Here is an 18,548-nt window from a genome sequence, read left to right as displayed (position 1 = left end):
GGGAAACAGGCCTCTCATAATCTTGTTGACCTCTATTAAGTCATCTCTCATCCTTCTTCATTCCAAAGATAAAAGCCCCAGCTCTGTTCACCTTGCCTCACAAGACATGTTCTCCAATCCAGGCAACATCCTGGTAAATCTCCTCTGCACCCTCTCTATAGCTTCCACATCCTTCCTGTAATGAGGTGACCAGAACTGAACACAATTCTCTAAGTGGGGTCTCACCAGAGATTTGTAGAGTTACAACGTCACCTCATGATCTCTGAACTCAATCCCCCCCAACTAATGAAGGCCAGTATCTCCTTAACCACTCTATGAACCTTCACCGTTCTTCTTCCCCTACGGATGCTACTCGACCTGCAGAGCCTCCAGCAGAGCTTGTAATAAAGATGGGCTCCTGCACCAAACAGAGCGAAACACGAAAGTCTCCAGTCACTGTGATTGCAGTAAAAATGCTGGAGGACCTCAGCCGGTCTTTTCATCCCATATGAAGTAATCCCTAGGCCATCGGTGCTCTGTGATTAGTAAGGGATTGCTTAAGGCGGGATGTGAGTGGGAAGAAAAAGTTTGAAAACCACTGTTTTAATTGTCCCTCATGGACTCGTTATGTGCACGGTTTCAGAACTCCAAAGGAAATGGGCCAATGACAACTTTTCTCAAGCAAAATATTTCAGTAACAATTGGGTCTAGAGCAGTGATTCTCAACCTTCCCTTCTCACTCACCTTAAGCAATCCCTTACCAATCACAGAGCACCGATGGGCTAGGGATTACTTAAAGTGGGATGTGAGTGGAAGGAAAAAGGTTGAAAACCACTGGTACTGAGGGAGGAGGTGTGGACGCAAGTAGAGTATCTCTTGCAGTCACGGGGTTGGTCCCAAGAAGAGAGTTGGTGGGGAGGGAGGAGTGGACAAGGGAGACTCGGAGGGAGCGGTCCCTGCGGAAGGCGGGGAGGAGAGGGGAATCTGTGTCTGGTGTGGGATCATGTAGTAGGTGGCGGAAACGGCGGGGGAGGATGTGTTGGATGTGGAGTCTGATACGGAGGCACCAACTCCCAGAACAAGAATAAACTCCAGAGGGTTGTTAACGCGGCCAGTGACATCACGGGCACCAGACTCCACTTCATTTACATGAGGTGGTGTCTTAAGAAAGCACCATTTTTCCTCAAGGACCCTCCCACCACCCAGGCCATGCCCTCTTCACTCTTGTTACCATCGGGGAAAAGATACAGGAGCTTAAAGACGAGCACTCAGCACCACAAGGACAGCTTCTTCCCCGCTGCCATCAGATTCCTGAATGATCAATGAACCAAAGCCACGGCCTGACTTTTCGTGCACCGTTATTTTTAAAAAATATTTATTGTTGTAAGATGGGTTATAATATGAATGTCTGCACTGGTGATGCTGTGGCAAAACACTGAATTCAGTGACTTATTCATGACATTTGTTATGAGCCCAGAGGACCCCAAAACCCAGCAGCAATAGAAATTCACCAAGACAAATGGTTACTTAAACAAAAGTTACTTTTAATTTTCTTTAAACATAAAAACAGGATCAAACTTTAACTTATTACTATGAACTTAACCCCCTTCTAATTCTAAGTGCATGTGTATATAATGTGTGTATAAGTTCAGGAAAGTTCTTTGGTTCACAGTCCAATCTCACTTCTCATTCCTCCAAGTTCACCGATATCAGATGATTCTTATACTGTGCATAGAATTTAACATCTATGAATCTTTACCAGGCTCTGGTGCTTGAAAGGTTCTCGCTGGTTTTCAGAGAGAAATTTGTTTCTCTTTGGACACAAACTGATTCCCTCCGATCAGCCACGTCAGTGTCTTGCCGAAGAAACTTGCCCCATCAAGGGTTTTCCAAATGATAACCTCTTCTGCTGTTCTTTTTGTTTCCCTTATTTCAGGTGAAACACTCTAGCCAGCCATTTCCTCTTGTAAGGACCACAAGGGTCACACCCCATCTTCAAAATGGGGTCTTGCCATCCTGTTGCAGCCTCAAAGGCTACTGTAGAACTGACTTCCTTCTCTCTTTCCAAAAGAGAAATCACCTGTTTGCTTTTTCCTCTCTCTGTAAAAACCAAATGACCTCTTCCAAGGCTCCAAACCCAATCCTTGAAAGATCTTATCAGCCTCTGTTTTTGCACCTGCTTTGGAAATTCTTTCCAAAGCATTTCCGTTGTCTCTTCAAACTCACTTGGAGCCTGAATGTCTGGCTTCAGTAAATCTCTTGCATTTTACATGAGATCTGTTTTGTTACTCTGTGACGTGACCTCCACTGAAACCCCACAATCTATCTCTTTTAAAGACGTATTTTTATATAATATAACCCGTAAGACAATAAATCCTGATCCTGATTCTGGTGGGGTGGTTAGTGAGGACAATGAATCCTGTGGGAGTGGATGGGGCCAGGGCAGGTGCGCAGGTGATGGACGACGTGCAGGTGAGCGCCGAGCTGATGGTGCGCTGTGCTCCCGGCCGAGAAGGGTCAGGTCAGTTCTCGTGGGTGCCTGCTCATGGACCAGAGTTGGGTCAGCCATTCCACTGATAGGGTAAGGTACCTATTGCACCCCAGCACTGGAGAACTGGTTGAAAATGGTAATGAGTTTTTTTGGTCATACACAAGGTATAAATGTACCAAAATTCCTCCGTGCTGCAGCCCAACAGGCGAAATAATCCAACTATAAAAAAACAAATATAGTACACTTAATTAGATTAAGAAGACACAGAAATACCATAAGACGTAATAGCAGAAATAGGCTATTGAAGTCAAGTTTATAGTCATCTGATTGTACAAGTCCAACCCGACGAAACAGCATTCTCCGGTCCTCGGTGCAGAACACGCGGACACACAACCAGACATAACACACGTACAGACAAACAATACATATGCAGGATAAATATTATCTATACAAATAAGGATATAAATGTTTCATGAGAGTCTCTGTATGAGCACCTGCTTTGGTCGTTCAGCGTTCTCACTGCCAGTGGGAAGAAGCTGTTCCTCAGCCTGATGGTCCTGGCCCTGTTACTCCTGTATCTCTTCCGCAACGGAAGCAGCTGAAAGATGCTGTGTGCAGGGTGGAAGAGATCCTTAGTAATTTTGCATGCCCTCTTCAGACAATGACCCCAGTAGATCACATCGATGGTGGTGGGGGGGGGGGGGGGGTGGTGGAGATCCCAGTGATCCTCTCTGCTGCTCTTATAGTCCTGTGGATTCACCTCCAATCCATTTCTCAGTGATGCAGCCGGCCAGGACGCTCTCGATAGAGCTCCTGTAGAAGGTTGATGTTATGGTGGCCGGTAGCCTCGCCCGCTCCAGAATTCTCAGGAAGTACAGTCGCTGTTGCGCCTTCCTGACAAGTGAGGAAATGTCAAGTGTCCACGATAGGTCACTAGTTAAAGTGGATTCTGAGGAATTTGGTGCTCTCCACTCTTTCCTCTAGAGAGTTGTTGATGTGTAGTGGAGGCTGGTCGTTCCTGGGGGTCCTCCTGAAGTCCACGATCATCTCCTTCATCTTGTCCACTTTGAGACTCAGGTTGTTACCTTCGCACTATTTCGTGAGATTTTCCCTCTTCTCTGTAGAGCGACTCATCATTGTTGCTGAAGAGGCCAACGACTGTCGTGTCCTCTGCAAACATGATGTCACGGTTGGAGCTGCCAGCTCAACTCTGCCCAATCTCAACCCAGACTCAGCCCATCGAGCCTACCCAGACATTCAATGCACAAAAAAATTATTTACCTTAGTACAAATGTGACTACCAAGGAGGGCGGGATGGTTGGCGTAGCGGTTAGCACCATGCCTTTATAGCGCCAAAGATCTGGCATGAGGGTTTGAATCCCATGTTGTCTATATGGAGTCCTCCCTGTGTCTGTGTATGTTTTCCTCGAGGGGTCCACTGTTTGAAACGTACCGGGGGCGTACGTTAATTGGGTGCAAGTTGGGCGGCAGGGACTTGTGGGCCAAAATGCCCTGTCACCATTCTGTATGTCTAAATGTAGTGGGGACAGTGGGGAGAGTCTATAATTATACAGCACAGATGGCTGAGCCTCCTCTTGTCCATGCTGGGTTCCCGTGGGACTTCCACAATTTGGTCTCACATTCGCCCAAAGCTGCAGCTGTACACAATGTCCATAAACGAATTGGTAAGAGTGCGGTAGAACAGAGGGATCTGGGAATACAAATTTGGAGGATTGTGTGCAGTTTTAGTCACTGAACTACAGGAAAGATATCAGTAAGATTGAAAGAGTGCAGAGAAGATTTACTAGAGTGTTGCCGGGATGTCAGGAACTGAGTTACAGGGAAAAGTTAAACAGGTTAGGACTTTATTCCCTGGAGCACAGAAGAATGAGGGGAGATTTGATTGAGGTATTTAAAATTATAAGGGGGACAGAGTAAATGTAGATCGGCTTTTTCCATTGAGGGTAGGTGAGATACAAACCGGGGGACATGGTTTAAGGGTGAAAGGGGAAAGTTTAGGCTGAGCATGAGGGGTAATTTCTTCACATAGAGGGTGTTTTGAGTATGGAATGAGCAGCCAGTTGAAGTGGTGAATGGGCTTAATTTTAACATTTAAGAGGAATTTGGACAGGTCTGTGGATGGAAGAAGTATGGAGGGCTGCAGACTGGGTGCAGGTCAGTGGGACTAGGCCAAAAATTGGGTTGGCACGGAATAGAAGGGCCGAGGGAGCATGTTTCCATTCTGTAATGTTCTGTGGAAGAGAGGACAGGGTGTAGTGGGATGACACTAAATCAACTGGTAAAGGAAATTGTGCAGAGAGTCTGTAGAGAATTAGCGATAGCTTAAGTGAGAGGACAAGGGTCTGGCAAATGGAGTACAATGTGGGTAAATGTGTGGTTGTCCATTTTGGAATGAAAAATAGAGGGTCAGATGTGGCGAAAGGTTGCAGGCTTCTGCTGCACAGGGGCAACCTGGGAGTGCCTGTGCATGAATTGTAGGAGGTTGGTTTGCAGGTGCAGCAGGAGATCAAGAAGGGAAGTGGAACGTTGGCCTTCATTGCTGTGGGGATTTAATTGAAGAGCAGCGAGGTTAATGCTGCCTGCACCTGGAGCACTGCGTGCATTTCTGGCCTCCCTACTGACTTTGGAGCTGGTGCCGAGGACGTTCACCAGGTTGATTCCAGCCATGAGGGGGGTTGGTCTTCTGGGATTGTACTCGCTGGGATTTCGAAGAACGAGAGGGGATCTGATAGAACTAGAGGACACTGCCTCAAGACTTGGGGGAGTAAATTTAGGATGGATACGAGGAATTCTCCCAGAGAGTGGTGTATCCATGGGATTCTCTGCCACAAGGTGCCTCATTAAATGTATTTAAGACACAGAGAGACAGATGTTTGTATAGTAGGGGAATTAAGGGTTTTGGGGGAAAAGGCAAGTAACTGGAGTTGAGTGAAAAACGCTGAAATGCTGGAGGAACTCAGCCAGTCTTTTCAGCGTACATAGGAGACAAGGATATGTTGCCGACGTTTCGGGCCTGAGCCAGGAATGAGCCAGAAACAGGAAATCGCAGAAAGTCTCAGAATTCAGACAATGGGGGAGGAATCCAGACCAACAGAAGGTGTTCATTGGATGTGATAAGGGACTAGGTAGAATTGATCATGCTTCTGTGAAAGGAGACTGGGGAAAGGTGACAGAGGAAGAAGTGGGGGTGGGGGGGTGGGGTTTAACGGAAGTCAGAGCAGTCCATATTAATGCCATTTGGTTGGAGGGGGCCCAGTTGGAAGATGAGGTGTTGTTCCTCCAATTTGTGGGTGGTCTCAGTCTGGGAGTGCACGTGACCGTGGGCAGACATGTCGGCAGGGGGGATGGGGTGGGGAATTGAAAGGGGCAGCCACAAAGCCCGCAGAGCCGTGTCCACGGCCAGATCAGCTGTGAGCTTACTGAACAGCAGAGCAGGGGCTCAGCGGGCCGAATGGCCGACTCTTGTCTCGCGAGCAGTGGCATCACTTGGATGAGTGTCACCCAGTACGGTAACTCATGGTGTCACTCACCCGCCACCCCCCCCCCCCACCCCGCCATATATGGTTGTAAAAATATAGAATAATATGTGATAAATATAGTTGTATAAATGTAGTATTTCTTAGATTAGAACCATAGAACGTTACAGCGCAGAAAAACAGATCATTCACCCCTTCCAGTCTGTGCCGACCAATAAAACTTGCTGGTCCCAGTGACCCATAACCCTCCAGACCCCTCCCATCCATGTATTGATCCAATTTATTTTTTGAAACTCAAGATTGAATCTGCATTCACTACATCATTCCACACTCCCACCGCTCTCGGAGTGAAAAACTCCCCGAATGTCCCCTTATACTCCTCCCCTTTCAGCCTAAAGCTATGACCTCTCGTATTGATCTCCCCCACTCCAAGTGGAAATGTCCTACTCACATCTACTCTGTCTATACCCCTCATAATCTTATAAACCTCGATCAAGTCCCCCCTCATTCTTCTTTGTTCCAAGGAGTATAGTCCTAACCTGTTTAATCTTTCCCTGTAACTCAACTAATCTTTCCCAAGACTAGCAACTAGCAATCTTTCTACGTGGAATTAGTAACTGAGCAGAAGCCTTTCCTTGATTTTTTCCCGCCTTCTTTTCCTTTAATTCAAGAGTCGGTAAAGTTTAAACCATTGACCACTTCAGGGAATCCTTGATCTTTCATCGGCCCCCAAGCATGTAAAATAAATAAGTAAATATTATCGATCATAAACTTCTCTATAGCCTAGACATTTGTTGACCACTTGGATAGTCCCATCGACCCCCCCCCCCACCCCACACCACCAGGGGTCAATACAGCCCAGTTTGCCGACCCCAGCTTTAATTACGACTTCTTTCTCAAAAATATTATTGATACAGGTTTACAAATACTAATGACCACATTGTTGTCGCTAAAAACACCAGAAAATTTGATGAAAGCAGTGATTATAAAAACACCAGCAGCAACGAAAACAATAGCGCTTGCTTGTTTCGCAGGCAGACGAAAGCACAATTCAAAGGATCGTTGTCATTGGGTAACAATGACGGCTCTGACCGGAGCCCATTAGAAGGTTCAAAAAGGAAATGAGCATCGAGTTTTAGCCTTGTAGGCTTATTGATACATGTAAACTGGGCTCACAAAAAATGTTGTTGATGTTATAACGAACTACGGGGATATTTTTATAAAAGAAAATACATTTCTGCTGAAACACTGCACAAACATTTTGTAGACAGTCACTTTGGTGTCACTCCCTCTGATGGGGTCACCCGGTGCGGTCCACACCTCCTGCACCCCCCCCCCCCCAACCAGTAACACCAGTGCTCACATCCTGTGTCAAGACAGGTGCTAGTTCTCTACCTCTCACTGTGTCCTGATCTCTTCCAGAGCGTCCCCTCCATTACAAGGAGAAGGTGTTACCCATCCTACACTCGCTGGGTGCTGACAGCTACATTGTGGTGAAAAAGAATACGGCGATGGAGACCATGTTGATGTACCTGGGTAGGCATGGGCAAATGGGGACCATGTTAAGGTATCTGGGTAGGCGTGGGCAATGGAGACTATGTTGATGTACCTGGGTAGGCATGGATGATGGGGACCATGTTGATGTACCTGGGTAGGCATGGGTGATAGGGACCATGTTGATGTACCTAGGTAGGCGTGGGTGATAGGGACCATGTTGATGTACCTGGGTAGGCGTGGGCAATGGAGGCTATGTTGATGTACCTGGGTAGGCGTGGGTGATGCGGACCATGTTGATGTACCTGGGTAGGCATGGGCGATGGGGACCATGATAAGGTACCTGGGTAGGCATGGGCAATGGAGACTATGTTGATGTACCTGGGTAGGCATGGGTGATAGGGACCATGTTGATGTACCTGGGTAGGCGTGGGTGATGGAGACCATGTTGATGTACCTGGGTAGGCGTGGGTGATGGGGAACATGTTGATTTATCTGGGTTGGCATGGGCAATGGAGGCTATGTTGATGTACCTGGGTAGGCGTGGGCAATGAGGACCTTGTTGATATACCTGGGTTGGTGTGGGTGATAGGGTCCATGTTGATGTACCTGGGTTGGCGTGTAGCTGGTCCTTGAGCCAAGTGCCTTGTTTCCCGGTGTGGGATGATGATCTGGGGAGACCGGAGCAGCTGTCGAACTGGGAGTGGGATCTGGATTAGAGGCACAGGCCTCCATCCAATGGGAGGATAGTTGATCTTCCCCCTCTCCTATCGCTTCACACCCAAAGTTTCCCTGAGCTCTCCCCTGAACCTACTCAGCAACTGAGCTTCCCCAACCTCTTGGACAGAGATTTCCAGAATGCCAACCACAACCCAACCCTCTCCCTCTTCCCCCTCCCTCTCTTCCCCCTTTCTTTCCTCTCATCCTCTCCCATCTCCCCTTCCCCCTCTCCCCCTTTCCCTTTCTTCCCTCTCCTCTGTCTTCCCCCTCTTCCATTCTCTGCTGCACTCTTTCCCTCTCTCTGCTCCCTCTCCCCCTCACTACCTCTCTCCCCCTGCCACCCTCTCCCTCTAAGGCCCCTATCCCCCCCCTCCCCCTCACCTCTGGCCTGATTGAACGGTAGAGTAGGCACCTTTCTATGTTTGTGCAGTGAAAATGTCATTGAAGGTAGGGATGGGGGTGGAGGGGCTAAGTACTAAGGGAGGTGTGTGGGGAAAATGAGAAGCTTCTCGATGAACACTGGCAGGGAATGTCAGGATATATATCAGATGCGAGGAGCAGAGGTTTGGTTTGATTTGAGCATCGTGTTCAGCACAGATACATGGGCCATTCTATGCTGTTCTCTACTGCACTCCTTCCTTGTTCTATTTCCTCTCTTATTTTCTCTCCCTTATTTTTCTGTTATTTATTTCTCTCTCTCGCACCCCCTCTTATTTTAATCTTCCTTTTCCATTTCATTCTCCCCTCTTCGATCTTCCTCTTTCATCATTTTCCCTCTCTCTTTATTCTCTCTTCATTCTCCCACTCTTCATTCTCCCTCTCTTCATTCTCTCTCTTCATTCTCCCTCTCTTCGTTCTCCCTCTCTTCGTTCTCCCTCTCTTCATTCTCCCTTTCTTCATTTTCCCTCCATTCTCCTTCATCCTCTCTCTTCATTTTCCCTATCTTTCTTCATTCTCTCTTCATTCTCCATTCTCCCTCTTTCTTCATTCTCCATTCTCCCTCTCTCTTCATTCTCCCTCTCCCATCTCCCTCTCTCTTCCATCTCTCTTTTCATTCTCCCTCTCTTTGTCCTCCCTCTCTCTTTGTTCTCCCTCTCTCTTGTTCTCTCTCTCTCTTCGTTCTCCCTCTCTCTTCATCCTCTTTCTTCGTTCTCTCTCTTTCTTTGTTCTCCCTCTTTCTTTGTTCTCCCTCTCTTCGTTTTCTCTCTCTCTCTTCCTGCTCCCTCTCTCTTCCTTCTCCCTCTCTCTTCCTTCTCCCTCTCTCTTCCTTCTCCCTCTCTCTTCCTTCTCTCTCTCTCTTCATTCTGCCTTTCCTTTCTCCCTCTTTCCTTTTCTGATATCGCTCTCCCATTATGCTCCTGCTCTCTATTCTCTCTCCATTCCTTGGACTTCTCTCTCTCTCCCTCTCTCACAGGCAGTAAAGTGGCAGATCAGAAGCACGGAATGGCGAAGTTTCGGGAGGAGAAGAAGCTGGGGCTGGGAATAGGGGGCTTCAACGACCGTTACTTCATGCTGACCGACGGGACACTCCGACTCTTCAAGGAAGTGCGGGTGAGTGAGCTTGGGGGGTAGTGGTTGTGGGTGCGAACAGCGAGGGGAGGGGAGGCGTGTCGGAGTGGGGGAAGGGGAATCTGCTCGCTCCCTCCAGAGGTAAACCTCAATCTGGAGAGGGAGGGAATCACCAAATCCTGTGGAAGGTTGTTATCCTGGCCAGTGGCATTCCGCATGAACCGGGGTTGGAAACCCTGGTGTTTGTGATCAACAGATAACGTAGAACACCTCAGCCCAGTACCGGCCCTTTGGCCCATGATGTCCTGGTGACCCACCTAGCCCCCCCAACAAAAACCGAAACCCTCCCTACCCCATTACTCTCTATTTTCCTTTCATCTGTGTGCTTCCACTCCATGAAGAATCCCGCTGTTAACCCTGTACTCAGCCTTCAAGTTTGACCTTCCAAGATGCATCACCTCACACTTATCTGGATTGAACTCCATCTGCCACTTCTCTGCCCAATTCTGCATCCTGTCCACATCCAGTTGTAACCTACGACAACCTTGATCATAGGTGCAAAACTCTTCCAACCTTCAGATCATCTGTCAACTTACTGGCTATCCCTTTTCCTATCCTATCAACTTGCGTGGCAGCATTAAAGTTTTTTACACAGAATTTGCATGATATTTCCATGCTGAAATGTTTCCCAACCTCCTGGGAGTGGCCGATCCAACAGGAACGACCAAAATTCAAATACCCGCATCACACAGCACGTTTAGACAGAAAACCAGAAGGGTGGTAATTAAGGAGGCGGGGTTTGCAACACCGCCTTGGCAAAGTCAAACTCGACATAGGATGTACGTGGGATGTAGAGCGCTACAACGGCGACATCGAGCGTAATGTGAATCCCGTGTCATCAATACGTGTTATTCATTACCCGTTGTTCATGGAGTGTGTGATGGAGTTGATGGAGGGGAGGGGGTGTGTGTGACATTGTTGATGGAGGGGAGGGGAGTGTGTTGGAGTTAATGGAGGGGAGGGAGTGTGTGATGGAGGGGAGGGAGTGTGTAGTGGAGGGGAGGGGGTGTGTGATGGAGTTAATGGAGGGGAGGATGTGTGATGGACGGGAAGGGAGTGTGATGGAGGCGAGGGGGGTATGTGATGAAGTGTATGGAGATGAGGGGGGAGTGTGTAATGGAGAATACGGAGGGGAGGGGGTGTGAATAATGGTCTGAACCACGTTCACAACCCTCTTGCAGTGTTGTGTGTAGCAGTTCCCCTCCCACGATGTGACACACCCCAACAGGATGCATTCAGTGGTGCCCCGTCTATGTTGTTGAGGGAAATTTCCTCAGGCTTTTGCGGAAGTAGAAGGGCTTGTTCCAATGCTCGACTGCTCTGAGGGCACAGGCATGAGGGAGGGGTTCAGTCAACTGTTGGTCATTGACTCAGCAGGCAACTCCGGAGTTGTGGGGCCTTCCCAGGGGTCGTTGGGCCTATTCTTGGTTTGTTGGGCCTTCATAGGGATGACTGGCCCTACCTCGGGGCAGGGGTCATTGGACCTCCCTCGGGACAGGGGTTGTTAGGCCTAACCGTGGTGGTAGAGCAGCCCTGGGTGTTGTTGGGCCCATCTGTGGTCATTGGGCCTTCCCAGGGGGTCATTGTGGCTTCCCAGAGGTCGTAGGGCCAACTCGGGGTCATTGGGCCATCCCAGGGGGTCATTGTGGCTTCCCAGAGGTCGTAGGGCCAACTCGGGGTCATTGGGCCATCCCAGGGGGTCATTGTGGCTTCCCAGAGGTCGTAGGGCCAACTCAGGGTCATTGGGTCTACCCCAGGAGTCGTTGAGGCTCTCTGGGTGGTTGGGCAGCCTTTGTGGGTCATTGGGCCTCTTGTTTTCTTGTGCCCTCTGGCTGAGCTTTGGTTGCCTTGCAGAGTAACAAGCCCGACAAGGAATGGCCCATGAAGAGCCTGAAGGTCTACCTCGGAGTGAAAAAAAAACTGAAGCCACCCACGTGGTAAGAGCAACTTTGTCCGTAACAGTGAGGCTGACCGTGTTCACCTGCATTGCCTGTTCGAAACCTCGTTACTGCCCCTGCTCATTTCTACCCCGACAGTGAAGACAGTTGCCAAAGAAATTGCAGCAGGATCTTGATCGATTGGGCAAGTGGGCAGAGAAAAGATTGGGGCAATTTAATACCCAGAAATAGAGTTTGCAAAGACATGAGATTAAGTTAATTTCTCACATGGGTGTAATTGGGCAGCGCGGATACGTGAGCTGGAAGGGCCTGTTACAGCGCGGTGGCTCGACATTTTTAAAAAATTAAGTGTCAGGTGCTGAATTGGGGAGGTCTAAAATGGTTAAGACCAACACATTGAATGGTGTGGTTCAGAGGAGTGTGGTGGAGCAGAGGGATCTGGGGGAGTGTTGTGGAGTAGAGGGATCTGGGGAGTGTTGTGGAGTAGAGGGATCTGGGGGAGTGTTGTGGAGTAGAGGGATATGGGGAGTGCTGCAGGGCTGAAGGATCTGGGGGAGTGTTGTAGAGCAGAGGGTTCTGGGGGAGTGTTGTGGAGTAGAGGGATCTGGGGAGTGTTGTGGAGTAGAGGGATCTGGGGAGTGTTGTGGAGTAGAGGGATCTGGGGGAGTGTTGTGGAGTAGAGGGATCTGGGGAGTGTTGTGGAGTAGAGGGATCTGGGGAGTGTTGTGTAGAGGGATCTGGGGGAGTGTTGTAGAGTAGAGGGATCTGGGGGAGTGTTGTGGAGTAGAGGGATATGGGGAGTGCTGCAGGGCTGAAGGATCTGGGGGAATGTTGTAGAGCAGAGGGATCTGGGGGAGTGTTGTGGAGCAGAGGGATCTGGAGGAATGTTGTAGAGCAGAGGGATCTGGGGGAGTGTTGTGGAGTAGAGGGATCTGGGGAGTGTTGAGGAGTAGAGGGATCTGGGGAGTGTTGTGGAGTAGAGGGATCTGGGGGAGTGTTGTGGAGTAGAGGGATATGGGGAGTGCTGCAGGGCTGAAGGATCTGGGGGAATGTTGTAGAGCAGAGGGATCTGGGGGAGTGTTGTGGAGCAGAGGGATCTGGAGGAATGTTGTAGAGCAGAGGGATCTGGGGGAGTGTTGTGGAGTAGAGGGATCTGGGGAGTGTTGAGGAGTAGAGGGATCTGGGGAGTGTTGTGGAGTAGAGGGATCTGGGGGAGTGTTGTGGAGTAGAGGGATCTGGGGAGTGTTGAGGAGTAGAGGGATCTGGGGAGTGTTGTGGAGTAGAGGGATCTGGGGGAGTGTTGTGGAGTAGAGGGATCTGGGGAGTGTTGAGGAGTAGAGGGATCTGGGGAGTGTTGAGGAGCAGAGGGATCTGGGGGAGTGTTGTGGAGTAGAGGGATCTGGGGAGTGTTGTGGAGTAGAGGGATCTGGGGGAGTGTTGTGGAGTAGAGGGATCTGGGGGAGTGTTGTGGAGTAGAGGGATATGGGGAGTGCTGCAGGGCTGAAGGATCTGGGGGAGTGTTGTAGAGCAGAGGGATATGGGGGAGTGTTGTGGAGCAGAGGGATCTGGAGGAATGTTGTAGAGCAGAGGGATCTGGGGGAGTGTTGTGGAGTAGAGGGATCTGGGGATTGTTGAGGAGTAGATGGATCTGGGGAGTGTTGTGGAGTAGAGGGATCTGGGGGAGTGTTGTGGAGTAGAGGGATATGGGGAGTGCTGCAGGGCTGAAGGATCTGGGGGAGTGTTGTAGAGCAGAGGGATCTGGGGGAGTGTTGTGGAGCAGAGGGATCTGGAGGAATGTTGTAGAGCAGAGAGATCTGGGGGAGTGTTGTGGAGTAGAGGGATCTGGGGAGTGCTGTAGAGTAGAGGGATCTGGGGAGTGTTGAGGAGTAGAGGGATCTGGGGAGTGTTGTGGAGTAGAGGGATCTGGGGAAGTGTTGTGGAGTAGAGGGATATGGGGAGTGCTGCAGGGCTGAAGGATCTGGGGGAGTGTTGTAGAGCAGAGGGATCTGGGGGAGTGTTGTGGAGCAGAGGGATCTGGAGGAATGTTGTAGAGCAGAGGGATCTGGGGGAGTGTTGAGGAGTAGAGGGATCTGGGGAGTGTTATAGTGCAGAGGAATTTGAGGAATGGGTTTTCTCTCGGGACTCTGGTTTCCTCCGACCATTTGAAATGTAGGCTAATTAAGTGTAATTGGGCGACATCTTTCCCACAGCTGGGTGAAGGGAACTGCACACTGTGAAGTTCCAGGTCCCATGCGCAATCATATATAACCATATAACAATTTACAGTACGGAAACAGGCCATCTCGGCCCTTCTAGTCCACACTGATTTATGTGAAACTCCACTAGTTCCACCCACCTGCTCCCTTGACCATAACCCTCTAACCCCCTCACATCCATGTACTCATCTAACCTCTTCTTAAATGACAGAATTGACCCTGCTGCGACCACCTCTTCCACTCAGCCACCACTCTCTGAGTCTCCATGGGGTCGGCAGATACAAGTTGGGCTCAGAATCAGAATTTATTGTCATGGAATCTTTTATTTTGCAGTAGCGTTATGGACAAAATTACAATAAAATCCCTGTTATTCAACCGGCAAAAAAAAATTGCAGAAAATAAATAGGTAGAAAATACCGGGGTGCCTTTTTGTGAGTTCACCAATTATGCAACATGCAATCTCAAGCAACCAGAAAATTAACTTATCAGGCATTTACCAATCTGCATAGATGCCAGATACCAAGGTTTCACTGTACATTGAAAATATTTAGTGCAAAAGAACAGAAAGTGAGGTCATGTCTGTGGTTTGTTGCCTTTTCCAAAATCTGCTGGCGGAGGGGAAGAAGCTGTCTTTGTGCCACTGGGTGTTCGTTTTCAGGCTCCTATACCTCCTTCCTGATGGTTGCTGTGAGAAGGGGACATGGCCTGGGTGGTGGGGGTCCTTGATGACAGAGGCTGCTTTCTTAAGACACCGACAAGTAGATGACCTTGATGGCGTGAAGACTGGGGAAGTCTGCGACAGACCTGTGACAGGGTAGCACTTGGTCGGAATGTCTCCATCTGACCCCTGGAGTGTGTGATGGGACGGTGTGGAGGGAGTTTGGCTCTGTGTCTGATCCTGTGACTGTGTGATGGACCGGTGCGGAGGGACCTTCACTCTGTGTCTGATCCTGGGAGTGTGTGATGGGACAGTGTGGAGAGAGCTTCACTCTGTGTCTGACCCTGGGAGTTTGCGTGGGATGGTGTGGAGGGAGCTTCACTGTGTGTCTGATCCCGGGAGTGTGTGATGGGATGGTATGGAGGTAGCTTTACTGTGTGTCTAACCCCAGGAGTGTGTGATGGGACGGTGTGGAGGGAGCTTCACTCTGTGTCTAACCCCAGGAGTGTGTGATGGACCGGTGCGGAGGGACCTTCACTCTGTGTCTGATCCTGGGAGTCTGTGATGGGACAGTGTGGAGAGAGCTTCACTCTGTGTCTGACCCTGGGAGTTTGCGTGGGATGGTGTGGAGGGAGCTTCACTGTGTGTCTGATCCCGGGAGTGTGTGATGGAATGGTATGGAGGTAGCTTTACTGTGTGTCTAACCCCAGGAGTGTGTGATGGGACGGTGTGGAGGGAGCTTCACTCTGTGTCTAACCCCAGGAGTGTGTGATGAGATGGTGTGGAGGGAGCTTCACTCTGTGTCTAACCCCAGGAGTGTGTGATGAGATGGTGTGGAGGGAGCTTCACTCTGTGTCTAACCCCAGGAGTGTGTGATGGGACGGTGTGGAGGGAGCTTTACTCTGTCTAACCCCAGGAGTGTGTGATGAGACGGTGTGGAGGGAGCTTCACTCTGTGTCTAACCCCAGGAGTGTGTGATGGGACGGTGTGGAGGGTGCTTCACTCTGTGTCTAACCCCAGGAGTGTGTGATGGGACAGTGTGGAGGGAGTTTCACTCGGTCACTGAGTTGGTCCAAAAGTGTGACTCACTCAAGAGTCAATGCTCAATGGCAGGAACAGTATGTGGCAGATTGGTACCGTGCCAATGGGCCACGATTTGGCAGTGATGTGTCTCTCTCTTTCCTTCAGCTGGGGATTCACCATTATTTATGACAACAAAGAAAGACATGAGAAGCAACATTGGTAAGTGGGGTCAGGAATCTCGGAGAATTCAGCATGTCCTTCGGATAGAGTCTGACAGACCCCATCTTGTAAATCAATCCCTATCCTAGGTAATGGAGGAGACAACATTTCACTCTAACCCCAGGAATTTGTGATGGGACGGTGTGGAGGTAGCTTCACTCTGTGTCCGAACCCAGGAGTGTACGATGGGACGGTGCGGAGGGAGCTTCACTCTGTGTCCGAACCCAGGAGTGTACGATGGGACGGTGCGGAGGGAGCTTCACTCTGTGTCCGAACCGAGGAGTGTACGATGGGACGGTGCAGAGGGAGCTTCATTCTGTGTCTGACCCCGGGAGTGTGTGATGGGACAGTGTGGAGGGAGCTTCACTCTGTGTCTGAAACCGGGAGTGTGTGATGGGATGGTGTGGAGGGAGCTTCACTATGTGTTTGAACCCGGGACTGTGTGATTGAGCAGTGTGGAGGGAGCTTCACTGTGTGTCTGATCCTGGGAGTGTGTGATGGGACAGTGTGGAGGGAGCTTCACTCTGTGTCTGACCCTGGGAATGTGTGATGGGACGGTGTGGAGGGAACTTCACTCCGTGTCTTACCTGTGCTATCACTAGCCCAGACTTGTACTGAACTTAAACTGCCAAACTCCCTCATTGAGGACACTGATAGTCACTGTGGCTTGTTTCAGGTATCTGTGCTGTGACACACAGATGGAGCAGAGAGAATGGCTTGCAACATTCCTCTACGTGCAGGTAACAAATTTCCTCTCCTCCGAATCCCTTGACCACCTCCTGCACCCTGACTCTCTCCAAACAGAATTTTTTCTGCACACCTGGGGACATGGGTTCTAGTGGGAAGGGTGGTGTGAATGCCAGGTCTATTATCCAAGGGTATGGAGATTGATGGGGAGGTGCAAAGGGGGCAAGTGGGACAGAGCTTCTCCTCCCCCACAGTGACAATCATGTGCAGGCAGTCTGAGGAGGGGCACTGCTCTCACTGGTGGGCTCCTGTACTGGAGAGTGACTGTCCACAGCTCAGACTCCTGGACCATCTGCATCCAGCCTGTTTGTGAGTCCAGTTACCAAACATTCTGACTATTGCCTACCCTGCCGGAGGAACTCCACGGTTCAAGCAGTGCCCGTGGGAGAAAGCTGGGACCTTTCAAGCTAAAGCCCGTCATCGAGAATCCAGTTGACCGATCTTACTCTCCCACGGATGCTGATCGACCTTCTAGTCCTCCGGCAAGTTGCGTTTTACTCCTGAATCCAGTGCACCCAGCACTCCTGGTGGGGTTTGGCGTGAGAGTGGGGCCGGTTCGGAGAAGGGGGGGTGGGGTTGAGCCCTGGTGGAATTCAGTATGGAAAGTCTCGTTTCAGAGAGCGGGGATTGTTCCCCCTAGTGGGTTTGTGAGAAGTTGGGAGGGGTCAGGGTCAGTTTTGGAGGTGGGGGGTGTGGAATAGGGCTTGGAGGAAAGAGGTTGGGTCCAGTTTCAGAGAGGGCAATATGATTTGGGGTGGGTTTGGGTGTTGGTGAGAGGGGAGGGGTCTGTTTCATGGAGAAAATCTTGGGTGGGATAGGTCATGAGGGAGTGGGGTCAGTTTGGAGGGGGTGTGATCTGGGGTGGGATTAGGTGTGGGGACAGTTCAAAGGGTATGTGATCTGTGGTGGGATTGGATGTGGGGTCAGTTTGGAGGGGGTGTTATCTGTGGTCGGATTGGGTGTGGGGACTTTTCGGAGGGGATGTGATCTGGTCTAGGATTGGGTACAGGGTAGAGGCAGTTTGGATGGGTGGGGGACGATTTGGGGTGGAATTGTTTGCAGGGACTGAGGCTGGTTACGGGGGGGGGGTGGGGAGTGTAACCCCTGTTGGAGTTGGGTGCAGGGAAAGGGGCCGGGAAGGTTTTGGTGGCTGAAACCCACAACGTTTTCCTTGCTTGCTCCTCAGCACGACGGAGACATCTGGCCCTCGGGCTCCATGAACCTCTCGAGTTGCCAACAGCCCTCGGAATCCCGGCTCGGAAACATCTCCCTCATCCCGCTCCGGGGCAGCGCCAATGAGATGAGGAACAGCGTGGCCGCATTTGCTGCCGATACCTTCTCTGTGAGTTCCTGCTACGTCTCCCTCCCTTCCCCACGATGCAGTCGACGCCCAGAGAGACCAGCATTTATCGCACATCCCCAGTTGCCCTTGACAAGATGGGGAGGGTGGGAGCCACACCTTCCGGGGAAAGTGGGATGTCTCGTTGGACAAAATATTGGTTCAGCTGGGCTTACATTGTCTGCAGTCCCTTCCAAAGTTCAGTCCCTCCATGACACTGCTTAGATTAGAAGGTATGAGGTTTGAGGAGAGGTCAATTCTTTTCTCCGGAGCTTCATAGGCTGTGGGGAAACCTGATAGAGGTTTATAACCTCAGCAGAGGCATTACTAGGGTGGCCAGTCAGAATCTTTACCCCAGCGTAAAAGCCTCACACTCCACAGGACACGTGTTTTCGAAAAGGGAGAGATGTTGGGTAAATATTTTATACAGGAACAGGTTGCCAGGACTTGTTCAAGTTTATTACCTTATGTTAAATGTTAACATTGAGCCCATATTTGCCACTTTAGCTGGCGGCTCGTTCCACACCCTCACCAGTATCCGTGTGAAGAAGTTCCCCCTCATGTTTCTCCTAACCTTTCACTCTTACCCCATGTCCTCTGGTTTGTATCTCACTCACCCTTAGTGGTAAAAGCCACTACATTTATCATTTAGCCATCTACATTTACTCTGTCTGACCCCCCTCATCATTTTAAATACC

General features: G+C 50.1%; 1 protein-coding gene across 10 annotated transcripts in view; it reads left to right on the top strand.

Moving 5' to 3' along the window:
* LOC138739667 (arf-GAP with Rho-GAP domain, ANK repeat and PH domain-containing protein 1-like) overlaps nt 1-18,548 on the top strand; it is a 200,240-nt gene that overhangs the window by 177,335 nt on the left and 4,357 nt on the right. For all 10 annotated transcript variants that reach the window (XM_069892186.1, XM_069892195.1, XM_069892196.1 and 7 more), the window contains 6 exons: nt 7,390-7,503; nt 9,596-9,732; nt 11,605-11,687; nt 15,711-15,764; nt 16,441-16,504; nt 17,698-17,853. In XM_069892186.1, the coding sequence (XP_069748287.1) occupies nt 7,390-7,503; nt 9,596-9,732; nt 11,605-11,687; nt 15,711-15,764; nt 16,441-16,504; nt 17,698-17,853 (608 nt within the window). The remainder of the gene's footprint in view (nt 1-7,389; nt 7,504-9,595; nt 9,733-11,604; nt 11,688-15,710; nt 15,765-16,440; nt 16,505-17,697; nt 17,854-18,548) is intronic.

This window comes from Narcine bancroftii, chromosome 7 (genome assembly GCF_036971445.1).
Source record: "Narcine bancroftii isolate sNarBan1 chromosome 7, sNarBan1.hap1, whole genome shotgun sequence".
In the NCBI taxonomy this organism is placed as follows: domain Eukaryota; kingdom Metazoa; phylum Chordata; class Chondrichthyes; order Torpediniformes; family Narcinidae; genus Narcine; species Narcine bancroftii.
This window is presented reverse-complemented; position numbering and strand designations above follow the sequence as displayed.